This window comes from Corticium candelabrum, chromosome 4 (assembly GCF_963422355.1).
Source record: "Corticium candelabrum chromosome 4, ooCorCand1.1, whole genome shotgun sequence".
NCBI classification, from domain to species: Eukaryota; Metazoa; Porifera; class Homoscleromorpha; order Homosclerophorida; family Plakinidae; genus Corticium; species Corticium candelabrum.
Window position 1 is genome coordinate 6,532,632 of NC_085088.1, and position 15,878 is coordinate 6,548,509.

Below are 15,878 nucleotides of genomic sequence, written 5' to 3' on the forward strand. Positions count from 1 at the left end.
AAAAAAATTTATAAATTAAAATGTTACTTCAAATTCTCAAAAAAACTAAACATAAAACATAACTTGCCTGCAAGATAATTCCATTCACTGAAGGATCAGAGTTTAGAACATGAATTGTACTGATGATGTCTGCCTGGCTGCAGTTTCCACTCATTTTCAAATGCCGAGTAATTAAACCCACCTACATAACGTAATACCAGAAAAATGCCATGTTGGCCTCAAACTATAAACATGACTGTACTTGTACAAGAAAGATTTTACCTGCTCTGCTGCCCGTATATTGCTTCTAATGTAAACATTGGCATCCTGCAAGTCACCCACCTTGTCAACACAAACAGACAATTTACGACAACGCTTTGCAAACAGTAGCAAACATCTCAAAAAGTACTTGAACAATTGCAAGACAAGGTTGAAAGGCTGCATGCTCCTGCTTAACTTTCTCTATTTCTCCACGTAGGCTCTCTCTTATTCCTCTGCAATGCAAACAATTACAAAGTTCTCGTGTAATGATGCCTTTTGAAGAATACTGTACAGAAATAACATACCGTATAAGATAAAACATTGGCAGGAATTTATTTTGGCGGTTTGCTAAGAAATTGACGGACAAAGCATATTGGCGGATTATATTTTGGTGTGATTGGATGGACATCATTGTTTGCTAACTGATATATATATATATATGTCTTACCATAAGTGGTCATGGAGGAGTTTGTTATTGACAGCTGTGTTTGTGGCTTACATTTCCCTAACTTACTGGTCTCCAACTACTGCCCAGAGATGAAGAACTGCTGTGTCAGTGCAAAGAACGTGACCCGCGTGAACGTGACAGTCCAGCTTCATCTATAGCCTCATGACCTCATTCATAGACACAACAGAAGGCAAGCAGGGATTACCTACCATCTTGTGGCCTCATTCGTGTGATGTACGTACTACCGCCACTTTGCCATTAGATAGCTGATCCACGTGCCTGATGACGTCAATATATCCTGGTGGCCAAATTAATGGCGGATTTTATATTGGAGGTCGCTGAAAAATCTGTCAATCTGCCAAAATAAGTTCCCCGCCAATATTTCATCTTATACGATAATACAACATCAGTGGGGTGACAATAGAAAGCATGCAAGTGAAATATGGTGACACAGACACATGATGGCACTCCTGCTATTTTAAATTATCGAGGCATAATTTTTGTAGTGTAAATAAACTACTTCATCAAATTAAAAGAACTAAACCCCTCGAATATTGCAAGTTGCAAACTAGCTGTGTCATGAATTTAGAGCCCTGTCCATACTGGCAACTGGATTGTCATCCGATTGCAATAAATCCAATCCACATCAGGAGTTGATTTCGATTGCAATCGGTTGAATCCAATTAGAAATAGGTACCTTCAGCAAAGAACCCACATGTACACATCAGTCATCAGTCACGTGATACCGAGAACCCACATGTACACATCGGTCATCAGTCACGTGATACCAAAAAACAGGCGGAGGTATCATAAGTGCAGTGTGGACACTCGCTAATCCGATCAAATTGCGATCCATTCTGGTCTAGTGTGGACAGGGCTTAACTCCATAGTTTCTAGTTTCATAAACATTGTAAAATCCAATCAAGTAGATGTCAAATTGTAAGTCTGCAGTTATATTCTCTACCTAAATTACATTTCATATGCAATAATTAACTCTATCGCCTCATGCTAATACACACAGTTTCTCATTCACTATCATTGACGAGCAAGGTCACATATAATTCAACCCTCTCACACCCACCCTTCGAGCCACTGATTTCCGTGTTAGCATTGAATGCAATTAATGTCTAGACCTGTCTACCTATCATCCTCGGTATGTAAAAGTGTATGATAACATGCTTGTTGGCTAATAAAGACCGACCCTAATAAACTTAGTATACTCGCAGAAAAAGATAGAAAAGGATGTGATCACGCTCTACACGCCCATTCATACTGATTGCACAAGAAAACAGAGAACATTCCAACCTATCAGTATTGTCTACCCAATAGACCATCCGCTGACTACAAACTCGAGCAACATACACCGATCCAGTCAGATCTTTACCTACTAAAGCGGACTAGACTACTACTGTATCTCTTTCTTTACGCCTCGGCTCCACACCGTACTCCAAAAAATAGTACAGTACTCGCCAGAAGATGGTAAGCTGTCGTAAACGGTCGTGTTGCATCCACTAGATACAAAATGTCACCTAATACTACAAGCCGCAGACCGCGCAAACTCTGTATCTGACTACTAGCCACTAGACTGGTCTAGACAAGTTAGCGAGCTGCCAAATCATACCGTACCTTGCAATAGCTTTTCCATCCAGTAGCCTGCCACGGCCAATTGTGCTGTCAATTCGCTGTGTACTGTCAACCATCACGCTACCATCTACTGCATCACGTGATCGAATACGGGGAAGACTGGACAACGTATTTAGACAGCGACTAGTGAGTGTCGTTAAAACTGAACGAGACACCGTAGAAATCATTTCAGCGAAAAGAGGGGCAGTTACCGACCGCGAGATAGAAGACACCCGACACATGGATAGAGTGTTTTCAATCGCTTTGGCGCGAAGCTTACCTGGTCACGTGCTTGATATCCCGGTTATTGTTGTAAAGCACGTTACAAGGCATATTCACTGATCAGTCCTGCGCAAGTCTTGCTGCCTAGAGATTTTATACCATTGGTGAGTGCTTGCTAAGGACGTATGGGTAGATATTTAGGTACGTATTGCCGTTTTGGATCTGAAACAACGATGCTCTCATCTAATCTAATTTATTGTAGTAGATCGGGTCTTTTATATTAATTAGTACTTTTAGAACATCATAAATGCAACATTTATTCGTTTCAAATCATGGTCACTGCAGTGCAGCAATATTTTACGATTGTAGTTAATTATGAACGAATTAATTAGTTGTACTTATCTAGAGTTTGTAATCTCATGGACAGCCTATGCATGAATGATAAGTCGCAGCAAGCATGTCTTTCTATGGATGCTTGTGGTGTGTGTGTGTGTGTGTGTGTGTGTGTGTGTGTGTGTGTGTGTGTGTGTGTGTGTGTGTGTGTGTGTGTGTGTGTGTGTTACTGTGTTACTGTGTGTGTGTGTGTGTGTGTGTGTGTGTGTGTGTGTGTGTGTGTGTGTGTGTGTGTGTGTGTGTGTGTGTGTGTTACTGTGTGTGTGTGTGTGTTTGTGTGTGTTACTCTGTGTGTGTGTGTGTGTTACTCTGTGTGTGTGTGTGTGTGTGTGTGTGTGTGTGTGTTTGTGTGTGTTACTCTGTGTGTGTGTGTGTGTGTGTGTGTATGTGTGTGTGTGTGTGTGTGTGTGTGTGTGTATGTGTGTGTGTGTGTGTGTGTGTGTATGTGTGTGTGTGTGTACATTTGAGCCAATCAAACTTGATGACCAGTGTCTATACATGCTTACTTCTGTAATATCTACTATGACTACTTGTAAACTGCAACACACTATTCTATAAGCTGGCATTTTTGTAGATGACATCAAGGTAGTTGTAACGTTATTTGATAGACGTATTAATTATTTCAAACAATTTATTGCTGTTTTCTCTAACACTACAAGATGTGATGCATGCGTGCTGCACAGATTCCAATTGCTTAATGTATTTACATTTTTCTAACATTTTATATGCTAACAACTTAAGTAACTCTGACAAATTGATATTTTATGTAAACACGTGTTTGCAGTAATTATTTATTATAAGTAGCAGGCAAAGTATTACAAACTATTTACTACCCTTGGTCCCTTGCATTTGAATGAGAATGAGTATTTTATAGTGTTGCAATGCATTGTTATCTCACAAGAACACTCCAATCTTGTCATATTTAACACTGACACAAACACCCAGTGATAACCTTCAACTTATTAGCTCTAACATCTGACATCATCACTGATGCAAGACAACCTCTGCTTTGTCTTGTCTGAGTCATGTAGTCATGAGCAGATGTTTTAGTGGACCTTGACAGTACCTAGTTCAAGTCCATTCGAAGTCCAGCAATGCATTAGTTTTGTGTCATAAGATGCTATCAACTCTTCTGGGGCTTATTACAGTTACACAATGCAGTGGACTTGCAACTGGGATGATGACAGATGTTTTTGTGATTATAGATTAGTGAGATCATCATGGTTGTCAATCTGATAGCATCAGCTGCTCGGAAGTATTTTCCTGTTGTAATGCTTCCTGTTGCAATTGTTGTTGGAGTGGCTGGTTATACAATTGAGCGAAAGTTTAGAAAACAGAAAGTCATAACACGTCCTAAGACGGTAGCAGAGGAGAGAGAAGAGAGGATGTTAAAAGAATTAGCTGGAGAACAATCTCAAAAACTGCAGCAACCAAGTGTTTTAGAATGGCAGGCTGGTCGAGGACTGACTGAACGAGAGAGATTACGTGGAGACCAATCAACTGAATGACACGTTTCTTCAGCAGCAATTGCAGAATTTCTTAATTAAAAGACGTAGAGACCAGACTTTTCAAGAAGCTGCACTGACCACATTCACATTGTCATCTGTGATAGTTAGAACTGTTTCTCTGTCATGTTAGTGAATATGTGGAGAAAAATATGTTTAAGCTTAATGGAATTGTTATGATTAACCTGGCATTCTTAGGGTATAAACTTATACAGTCAGATCTCATTATTTCAGCCAAATTATTACGTGTCAGAATAATGAGTTCTGAATGTGCTTCTATTTTAGCCACATGCAAGAATGGCTAAATGTTTTCCAGTTATAATGTTAAACATTGAAAATTAGCCTTTGATTACATTATGGTAGTAGCCAAATACTTTCCTGGTCATGCTTGCACAAATTTGATTATTAGTACTAAGATGAAAGATGAAGGAGCGTTTGTGCTTGAATATTTTGTTAGGGACAGACGGACACATGAAGCAACCTACAATGCAAATTATCTGATAAATTAATAGATACTTGCATTATGCAGACTGTAGTGCAGGATGTGTGCTTCATTTTGGTGGTATCTAAACAAAGGAACAAATGACCTGCCTGTCGGCTATTTTTCTGATTCTAATTATTGTCTTTACCCATCTAACCAAAAGAGTTGTTTTCACTCTTGCCTGATTGCTTATGGTAGGTTTAACAGTTAGCAATATGTTTTTGGGAATCCGTGACGGATTTGGAAAGGTTTGGCCATGGAGCCAATTAAGTCTACTTAATGTGGATCCAATGAGAATCTTGGAATTTTTTAAAATTTAGACAAGGCAAAATGTAATATATAGTAATAAGTGTAATAAGTATAGGTTATTGTATGATTAGCATGCTATATGACTTTTACAAGCACAAGGGATGGAGTTATTGCCCTAGGCAAAGCCGAAAGCTGTAACTCTGCTTCAAAGTGTTGGTTAAAGCCATATAGCATGCTAATCATACGATAAGTAATTTATACCATGGTCACGTGATGGTGTATATAAGTGAAAGTGTGGTATTATTATAAACTGGAAGTACCGTATTTCTTTGATTAATTAGATGTCGTGGTGTTTATTTTTAGCAAGCGCTTCAACTGCAGCATTTATTCGAGGGCTGCGTTTATTTGTTAAAGGCCCTCTATCTGTGCTTGACGAGTGCCATGCTGTCGGTTCAACATCTTTTCAAGGGAACAACACTTACCTTACTGGTACGCATTTTACAATTTGAGATGTCATGTTGTGAAACAGTATTCAAGTAGTCTAAAGAAAAGTTTGCCTCACGTATGCCTCTGAAGTTGTAGAATTTTTCCTTCAAAATACGAGCAATAGATGAAATGCGGCATTTATTCAAGGGTAGCATTTATATTTTTCTGTACTCTCAGGTGTGGCATTTAAACTATGGCGGCGTTTATTCGAGGATGGCTTGTAATCAAAGAAATACGGTAGCTTATTGCACACTTACCATGCAATATGTCATCTGCACCATCTAAATACGTGCTCGTGACTTGTCGCACATCACGTCACCATGGTATAAATGTAGATAGATTTAGAATTGGTAACAGTGACATTCTGCTGGCAACAGCAGAAGGTCAACTCTTGCACTAATTTTAATTGCTAACTATTTTACTGCTCTCATCATTTGCTCACAGTGATATGACTCATTTAGATAGTCCCAATATAATATTATAGTCTTATTGCCTGACGTAGTGCATGTTTTTCTCTAAATTGGTTATACGTGTAGTATGGATGGCTTATTACTTGTGATATGCGTAGAATGATATATCCCCAAAAATCGTCGTGTTCAGTAATAATAAGTTCTGGCTTAATTAAAAAGCACCTGCTATCATGTGCAGGCAGGCGAATAACACGTGAGGTCGCACAGTGAGCATGGAGGAGGGCTTGGCTTGTGAGGCTAACCCAGCTCATACCATGTAACAGGAAAGTGTAGCCTTTTAAGAGTATGGATTGATATTTTAATACTTTAGCTAAACTCTCACTCAATGTTAGAGAATAAGAGCTATAGATTGGCTGGTAATGTAACCAGTTTCTGATTGTACACACTTCTTTTTAAGTTAAGGCAAATTGATTAATCCAAGGAGGGCAAAGTATTTTGGCCTTTTTCAATCCCATACAACGATCATAAAAAGGCCATGCATACCACGTATAACATTTGTCCTTCACATGTCAATGCTTGTAATGTTAACTGTCAAATACTTTGATATCTACTGTGCACGTGCATGACTAAGAAGATTTTATAGAAGAATGGAAACTTAAAAGGTTGTTGTAGGCCTCACTTATCTGGCTGCTAGTTGTCTTTTGGTGTAATTGAGACTTGAATAAAGTTAATTAAAGTGAGATGTTGATCACTCATGCATATAATGCCATCAATAGCAATATAGTGAAGCTGTTATTTGCTGCGAGGCAGAGTGCTTAGTCAAAATGACATCACGTAATGATAAACGGGTGGCAGTTATGTACTAGTTATAGTTCAGTTATTCAGTTATTCACTTATAGTTCAGTTGGTAAATTCTAAGAGTGAGCAACTACAGTGGCTTAGCAAGGTGTTCACGAGCGGGGAGGGGGGCTGTACCATGGATGTTATCATGAGTAAGCAAAAAGACTACACTGTACCTCACTTGCCGGACCATATACAGATTTGCAAAAGTCACTGGCATAATAAATTTCAATTCCTACACTGAGAGAGACGGCTGAACCCTCCCCCGCTTCCTACCCCGGTGAACTAAAGCAATTAAAAAATAACTTCAGAACAACAAGCTATAAGTTGTCGCATCACTTCAAACTACAAAAGATTAGCAATTAAATGTTGCTTTATGTTATAATTTTTTATGGTTATAATGTATGGAATGTCAAGTCATTGTTTGCTATTTAATTAGAATATGACCTATTGCATGCTTTTGCAAAGACCACTGTAACAGTTCTTTTCTGACTTTATTGCATTTTGAGCTTATCAGCTTTCTTGCTAATTAATTGTTGTTTTAACATGTCTACGTAAATATTAAGCTTGATGAAGTGCATTGTTAAATTCCGTTTCCGCAGTGCCATTTATTGTCACCTAGATTGTAATAGCATTACTTGAATTTGGTCATTTCCAACCAAATGTTCATCTTGAAAAAGTGATGTTTTCTAGATTTGTGGAAGGATATTCAGAGCTTGCAATATGCTAATATTCTAGAAAAGTAATGCTTGTATAAGTCAAATACAAAATGGCAGTCGTAGGCAATAACAGTGTAGCAATTACTAAAATGTGGAGTCTAATAATAACCAAATGATAGAATCAAGGGAATGACCGAGTGCCAGGGATAATGTTGTACTGCTGTTTCAAATGGCTAGGTGGTTTGTCAGTAAGTTGTTTAGTTGACAAACGTATTTTGATCTTTTCTAGAAAGATGGCATGCTCAACATCTGGTAGGGCCATTGAAAATCGAACATCTGCAACAAGAATCAGCTGACAAAATTGATTGCAAATACCAATTCAAGTAGTTCTTACACGAGTCATTAGCACCATAATGGAGGCCAGAGTTTCCTTGCAGACCAATTTCAGTGAATAATGCTGGACAACTGTACCCCATCTTTTTGCAATGGATCCAAGCAAGGCCTCCCATCGTTTTTGCATTCACCAGTTCATACTCGTCATTTCCCATAAACAAAGTTTCCAATTCTGCAAAACGTTGCCGAGTCATGTTGCCCATAAAGTCATAGAAAGGGGGAAGTTCATCTTCTTTCCTATCACTAGTGTGGCTGTCTACGTGAAAAAAGAAATCATTTATATTTTACAACAAGTATTGTACGTATACCAACTCAAAATGTGTTTTGCGTGTTCCAAAAGTCGTAACTGTGTATCGACTGGAACTCCAATGGTAGTGTTAGTGATATATGCTGAAACACCTAAAGCAAACTTGGGATCTTTGACAAGGAGCCATCCTCCACGAGAGGCAGAGAGACCAGAATGTTTTGAACCAGAAAAGACCATTATCTCCTGGACACAAATAAAGTAATAAAGGAACTGGTATACTTTCAATAGACCAAATACGTAAGCATACCTCATTCAACATTGTTTCAATGTCAGTATATGTTTGCCAATAAAAAGACAAATCATAAACTCGTCGTTTAGGATCTGGTTGAAGAGGCTGCAGTTTTCTGCCATCTGGGTTGTTTGGCCACCTATAGACAAGTGCATAACTTAACTCCCTTGTGCAAAATTTCAAGATTGGGTTTCTATAACATTTGCTTGCAAAGCTCTTTGAGGACATAATGTACGTGTCTACTGTTTCTCCATCTATGACAATTAATGGACGGTATTCCAATAACTGTGTCTCACATTTTTGGGACAAGAGTCACGCCTTTCTAGCAAAATAAACTTATTTAATTAATCTTCTAAACTTGCTGATAGTAGAATAGAACCATAGAGCCATATAACTGAAACAGTGTGTATATGAAATTGCTCTGCTGATAACATTATTCCACTTATGATAAAAATTATGCCTGCAAAATTCTGTAGAACGTTTGCTGTTAAACAAACTGAACAGTAGCTGCTAACATATCAGTAACATTGTTAACAGAGAATAAACTAGAAGCCATCTACAATGGGATCGCACAACATGCTTGTCAACAATAAAGCAAGTTTCTGACTTGGATACTGGGCATCCATTTAATTAAGAATTTGTTTCCTTCTGAGTACTGTACCCATGTTTAGACTTGTCCGAGATTTTGGTAAATTTTTTATATCCTGAGAATTTTAAACCATTCAAGAGATATTGTGTTTGCAGACAGACAGACAGACAGATACTTTATTCTCATCTTGACTCTACTTGTACATATGCTACGTATTTGTAAAAGCAAACCAGTCCTTGCAATCAACAAAGTCATAGATTAACTAATGGAATTGGCCTTGAATATCAAAGTCAAATAAACAGACCAACAGACGGAAAATGCTATGCTTATCAGAATACTGCATCTGAAATACTACTTCTAAACAGTCATAGACTTTGGCTGTTATTCTCACGTTTACTCTATCTGTCATGCATGGGCATGGTGGACGTAGGTATTGCACAGTGGCTGGTTATCTTGCATTTCAGGTCATCACAACCTACAGCACTTACAGAAAACAGTACGTGCTTCTTGGATCCTGTCTGATCCATTGGAGTGTGATATGGGAGCACTATGGCATTGCCAAAGCATAGTCTTAGACATCAAGGTGGCAGAAGTAGCTAGAGCCTAGACAGTTCAAGAGAAAGCTAAGAACTCGAACTGGCTGAGAGGTCCATACATATGGGAAATTAAGCATACCTGCATAGCACTTGCTTTTGACAATACTAATTCAGTAGTTTGAACAGGAAATTGATTTCCTTGGGACAAAACTATTTTGATTAGTGAGGTTCTACCGTAATAATAGTAGTTCTGGTAGTCATCACCTGGTCGAATCTGTATATTCGTAATTAATTAAGTATAGTTGATTCAAATTTGCTATACTTGCTTCAAAGAGTTTGATAAAGTATGCATTGTAAAGACATAAAAGTACAGAGTATCAATGGCTCTGATGCAGACAGAATAGTGAGAAATGTGGGGAGTGCCAACCAGTGTTTTACCAGTACTGGCACTAGAATGTTATACATTCCCTAGCGTATAGCCCCATTGGTTATGGGATACAGTAAATAGTCATAAACAACATAAAGTAAGACAAGTGCTAGCATTTGGAGAGAGAGTTAGAAGTTAATTGAGCATACGAAATAATACGATTAAGTCTTACTTATACGGCCTGCATGGTAACACAAGAAAACAATAAATATGACCAGAAATTCAGGTTCACTTAAAACAAAATAAAATTTAACTGACTTGTCTCATTGTCTGATTCAAAATGTTTACTTACGTAACAATCTCAATTGTAGTTGGAGCTTGTGGGTCAGCGTTTGGATTCCATCGTGCAGTTTGAAGAGAGTTGTTTGCCAACCACACAAAGTGACTGTAGTAGGGTGCTTGTGCAAAAACATCAGCTTTCTCTACATTGTGCTCCTACAACAAATATAAACTAACTGACAAATAACTTAAACAATGGAAGAAAACTAAACATTAGTTACTGATACTTAAAATTAGTTTGACATTGTACTGGGATGACTACACCTAATGACACATTCTCATACCGTATTTCTTTGATTAATTAAACACATGCTCTCAAATAAGCCCCGCATTTCTATTTAGTATATATGTTGTGTGCAGATTTGGACAATCCATGGATGCCTGTACAAAACCATAGATCGCCAATACAAACCATGCATACCTATCCTAACTCTAACCCTCAAATTGGCCGGAAAAACTAGAAACGTACGGTTTATCCATTTCCACGCTTTGCGCATAACATGCATATACGTATACATGCTGAAATAAGGAATATAATAATTAAAGAATCATTATTTCCCTACCTTTGTGCAAAAGCGTTAATTAATTAAGCGTATTATAGTGTAAGAATTATTTAGTTGAACTACTTGAGAACAGAATCTTTCTAGATCACCTTATTTAAGACTTCACAGTATTGGGTATCTCACAGTATGACACCTAAGTGCTCACTATCTAGTAAATCACCTCTTAATTAATACACACCACTCTCATTTAAATGCTGCAGCTTGAACTAGGAGTAGTAACAAATAAACGCTGCCCCATTTATTCGAAGAAATACCATATGTTACTATGGAATACAAGCTGTATTGTAGAAATTGCTAGATAAGTAAATCAGTACATTCAGTTGCAAGTTTACTATACTGTGTCGGTAGCAATTCAAGGTATACACAACAAAGAAACTTCTATATGTTGATACATTTGTCCAGTACACTAACCCAGAACTTACTTCACAGATGGACATTGATATAGCACTAAGTGCAGCTTCCACTCCTTGTGTAGCGCCAAGAGAGGGGAAAATTATGTATCCCTTGGTTTCTGCATTGCCAACAAAACTGTGCAACTCACGCAGTGCAGACTCGAGTGGAGAAAGCATAATCTTTGAACTGCTGATGTCATTGTATGAATATGCCATCCTGTATTATTAAATGACGCAATGCAGCAATACATACATACATACATACATACATACATACATCCATCCATACATACATACGTACATACATACATACATACATACATACATATATATATATATATATATATATATATATATATATATATATATATATATTAAAGTTCATTACTTCTACCAATAGTAAACATTACATTTACAACAAGAAGCAATATTAACAATTATACTAAGAGACGCAGCTGTTTCTTGTCATTGTCACACAAATATATAACTAGTGTAGAAGATATACAATAAGACACAAAACTCGTCTGCTTTAATTAACGTTTGCAATTAAATTAAATTTATTCAGAAGCTGTACAACTAGGTGACTTCAACTGAATGTAAGGTTAAAAAGCATCTGATTGCCACTGTATTTCATCATGCATTAATTAACTAACTGACGCGTGCGCGGTGGGGACACGCGCCCTCGACACACACACACACACACACACACACACACACACACACACACACACACACACACACACACACACACACACACACACACACACACACACACACACACACACACACACTACATATATAGACAGCATGTATAGACACAGCTCTATATAGAAATAGAGATAAGTAGATAATCTAATGGCAGGTTTACACTGGAAACTTCAGAACCATACCAGGTATTGTAGAAATTGATCTAGATGACCAAATCAGCATTAAAGGCCTCTAGAGTAAAAAATATTGGCAATCTTGAAAAAACTTTATATGTCCGGCTTGATTCAATCTGAAGTTGATAGTGCAAATGCAGTCTAGGTGTGTCTATCCATTGCATCTAATGTGTCATCTTCAACTAAGACAGACAATGTGAGAAACTATATCTAGAACTGCATGTACGCTAGCTATATCCAGCTAGCTGCATGACATTCCGGAATTAGACAAACAGTTTCTACAATGCAAACCTTCTAACTTTTTCCCCCGCGACAGTCTGATTCAAGATACCCTAACAGGCGCGTACCCAAGATTTCTCTGGGGGTTTCCATATTAATATCAATAATATTGATCTGTTTATATTAATATCAATATTATTGATCTTAATAACTGTTTTTATATCAATATCTAGATTAATATTGATATTAATGGTTTAATTGATATTTGATATTTACTCTCATCTTTGTCCGCTTCGGCTGACTGTCAATTCGAGCCTCCGCTCCGAGGGGTCCATCTTCAGCAGCTGTAGGCCCTGTTACAAACTGCGACAATGTCAACTGACGCTTCATTCCTGACTGGCACGTGTAGCAGTGAGAAGACAGCGCGTTAGACACGTGCTACAACATAGCCTCGAATTCCCAGACATCTGTGTACCGTTAGCGGTAACGTCCACCTCTAGGGGGGTTTCCGGGCAACCTGGAAACATGCCTGCGTACGCCACTGCCTAACCCTCTACAAAATTCTACAAAGCAACAAAACATTTTAGCCACAAACTTTCATATGAAGTAGAATTTGCGATTGGTTCTATGTGTACCAAGTATACCTATAATAGAATTAGCTATAGAAATAGTTATTAGATTTATCACACATATTTTGACCGATCGATGCAATAATGCACTGGGTCAAGGGTCAAGCTTGCCTGAATCCAGCTGGAATGTAGCTGCAAGGCTGTCCAGCCAGTTGAGACCAATACTCGTCAAACGAGATAGGATTGTGTACGCCAGCAACTAACGAGCAATTCTGAACATCTTCCTTGTGCTCACACAGTTCTCCAGAGAAGCACTGGTAGCAACTGTCTGCAAAGTAACCGTTGCATCTGCGCAGGTATAAAAGTACAGTCAGCAAGAAACATTGTGCTATAGTTAGCTAGCTAGCGCTGCATGTAGCTGCGTTCAATGAAGGTAATTACGGTAAGACATTAAGATAAGTTCACCGTTTGAGTAGCTCGTCCCACTTTCCTCCAGGTCTGCAAGGATCGGACCGCAGCACGTTTTCAAAGGGAGGAGAACAGTCCTCAACCCAGTAGTTATGACACGAAGCTTTGCCCAGGACACAAACTACCACCAAAGCAAAAAAAGGTGAAGCCATCTCAGCGCTTTACGCAAGTGGTTTGAGTTCACGTGATGCATATACATCTAGATTAGATGCCTTTGTGGGTATATCCAACGGGGCAGCTATTGAACGCGCGTACACGGGCAAAGTTGACCGCAAACAAAAAATTTAATTAATGACCCGAATATACTAAAATATCTTGTCTTTTCGACGTCGCCACTAAACGACACACACCTTGCGTATACTGTCCGAGATCAGCAATCGGCAGTTTAAATTTGGTGAAGATCCGTTGCGCCGTTCAAGAGAAATTCGCGCGCGAGTGGAGGCAGGTTCGATTGGCAATCTCGTTGTCCCGAGAGAACTCCGGAAGACGACGACAGCCTCACTGTCGAATTCCATCGACTTGGCGTGCGTGAGCAAAATTTGGTGGCGCTGCGAATAGCCGTATTGGAGATACGCTCTTACATACCAATACACACAAACACACACACACACACACACACACACACACACACACACACACATACACGCACGCACGCACGCACACACACACGCACGCACGCACGCATGTAAACATGCACGCAGGCGCACACAGTTCAATTTGTTCAACAGTGGAGGAGAAGATTGTCAGTTTGTCTACAGAAATCAAACTCTAAATGTTATCATGCGAAAATTGAGAGCAATCTCTGAGTTACCAAATGGGAGAAGACACAGTCCTCATCAACTCAGAAGAAGGAGTCCACCAAGGAGACCCGTTATGTCCAGTTCTTTTCTCCCTCACAATACATCCTGTCTTCAAGTAGTTACAACTACAGCACAACAAAGTTCAAGTATTAGCATATCTAGATGACATTTTTCTACTTGGTGAACCTGATGCAACCATGCATCAATGCAACCTTATAATATATACACACATACATCTGAAGTCACCTCTTACTCCTCTTGACTTATCAATGTGATCAAAAATGTGAGCTGTTCACTCCTGACACACTTAATAATACCAAACATTGCCCATTCCAAGTGACGAATGATGGGACTATGGTCTTAGGCATTCCTGTGGGAAGCTCTTCCTTTGTCCTTTCCAAGTCTGATGACATAGCTCACTCTGGTCAATCACTTTGCTCTGCTTTGTTTCAACTAGAAGACCCTCAGTCAGAATGCCTTCTACAACGTCATTGCCATGTTCCCAAGTTAAATTTACTTGGGCAGGTCAGTATCACCATCTTTATTTCAGTCTACAGCTGAAATACATGACAACATGACTTGAAGAACCTTTTGTAAAGTATTGGGAGTGCCATCAATAGTCGATAAACGGTGGAAACAGGCAACACTTCCTATTAAATTAGGATTTGGAATGACATCGGTCGATGCTATTGCTTCATTTGCGTTCTAGAAGGATGGATGCAGACTCTGTCAAACTTGCCTACTAGGTTCCCTTACTTGACTAACAATGTATCACTCTTGCTTCCAACAGATAATGTCTCAAGGATCTCGACCGATATTCATCAAGCTGTCAAGTCTACTGGTTGTGATGATTGCCAACATCTAAGTGAGTTTGTCAAACAACCCAAGAAATTACAACAAACACTATCTAGTCAACATGAGGCAAATGCAAATTTCTGCCTGGACACTGTGATTTCACAATCAGATAGAGCTGCAGATAATTTTAGATCAATATTAAAGAGGCTAGGCAAGGGAGCTGGGTCATGGCTGGAAGCCATTCCTACTGAAGAGATTCTTGCGCTTAAACCCGACGAATTTCGTTTGGCAGCGTCTCTGAGGTTGGACATACCTGCACCTTTTGTCAACTGGAACATCCAGCGTGAATGTGGCAAGTTGGCACATGAATTCATCTTCTTACATGCAAACATGGAGGTGGGCCTGTGTGGCAACACGATGAAATTGTAAATGCATGGAGCACTTGTCTACATGAATGAAAGATTCATCACAAGAAAGAACCTCAACATCGTTACTCTGGAAATGAGAATAGACCACACGTAGTTGCGTACAGCTCTGGGTGTAGCTATGACCTTGATGTAGCCATAGCTCATTCTTTCAGCCAAGACACTTTAAAGCAGGCAGCTTTAGAGGAAGGTTTTGCTGCAACAAGAAGGGAGGAAAGGAAGATGATCAAATACGAAAAACAACTACTTGCTGGCAATACATAAAAAAGCCTCAATTTCACTCCTCTGGTATTTGAACATTTTGGAACTTGGGGATCAGAAGCTACCAACTATTTAACCAAATTAGCCAGAAGATCAAGAGACATTGAAGGCTATACAAATGAAGCTGACTTTAGAGGTTTTGGAGAAAAAATTCTCAATAATCTTACAACGATGCAACACTAAAGTCAT

General features: G+C 38.9%; 3 protein-coding genes across 3 annotated transcripts in view; 1 reads left to right on the forward strand and 2 right to left on the reverse strand.

Annotated features, from left to right (window-relative positions):
- The window catches only part of LOC134177895 (C-1-tetrahydrofolate synthase, cytoplasmic-like), a 36,091-nt gene extending 33,546 nt beyond the window's left edge, over window positions 1–2,545 (reverse strand). Inside the window, exons 1-4 of the mRNA XM_062644668.1 lie at window positions 2,315–2,545; window positions 389–473; window positions 262–321; window positions 68–181 (exon numbers count right to left, since the gene is read on the reverse strand). Coding sequence (XP_062500652.1) covers window positions 68–181; window positions 262–321; window positions 389–473; window positions 2,315–2,499 — 444 coding nt within the window. The 5' untranslated portion in view covers window positions 2,500–2,545. The remainder of the gene's footprint in view (window positions 1–67; window positions 182–261; window positions 322–388; window positions 474–2,314) is intronic.
- A 78-nt stretch (window positions 2,546–2,623) lies between these two features.
- Window positions 2,624–4,615, forward strand: LOC134179044 (small integral membrane protein 12-A-like). The gene is made up of 2 exons (XM_062645946.1): window positions 2,624–2,697; window positions 4,132–4,615. Exon 2 carries the CDS (start codon window positions 4,147–4,149, stop codon window positions 4,432–4,434), a length of 288 nt encoding a protein of 95 aa, XP_062501930.1. The 5' UTR covers window positions 2,624–2,697; window positions 4,132–4,146; the 3' UTR covers window positions 4,435–4,615.
- Window positions 4,616–7,391: 2,776 nt separating this feature from the next.
- LOC134178353 (uncharacterized) lies at window positions 7,392–13,564 on the reverse strand. The gene is made up of 8 exons (XM_062645218.1): window positions 13,406–13,564; window positions 13,112–13,288; window positions 11,302–11,488; window positions 10,330–10,472; window positions 8,504–8,624; window positions 8,262–8,439; window positions 7,951–8,205; window positions 7,392–7,892 (listed from the first exon to the last, which is right to left on the reverse strand). The coding sequence occupies exons 1-8, from the start codon at window positions 13,558–13,560 to the stop codon at window positions 7,738–7,740; spliced, it is 1,371 nt and encodes a 456-aa protein (XP_062501202.1). The 5' UTR covers window positions 13,561–13,564; the 3' UTR covers window positions 7,392–7,737.
- Between the last annotated feature and the right edge of the window lie 2,314 nt (window positions 13,565–15,878).

What these genes read in the sequence shown, in the direction of transcription:
- LOC134179044 (XM_062645946.1), top strand. Translation starts at nt 4,147, where the DNA reads ATGGTTGTCAATCTGATAGCATCAGCTGCTCGGAAGTATTTTCCTGTT.
- LOC134178353 (XM_062645218.1), bottom strand. Translation starts at nt 13,560, where the DNA reads ATGGCTTCACCTTTTTTTGCTTTGGTGGTAGTTTGTGTCCTGGGCAAA. An exon ending in TGGGACGAGCTACTCAAACG is followed by an intron (nt 13,289 to 13,405) that starts GTGAACTTATCT and finishes ATACCTGCGCAG; the next exon opens with ATGCAACGGTTACTTTGCAG. An exon ending in ACACGCAAAACACATTTTGA is followed by an intron (nt 8,206 to 8,261) that starts GTTGGTATACGT and finishes TTTTTCACGTAG; the next exon opens with ACAGCCACACTAGTGATAGG.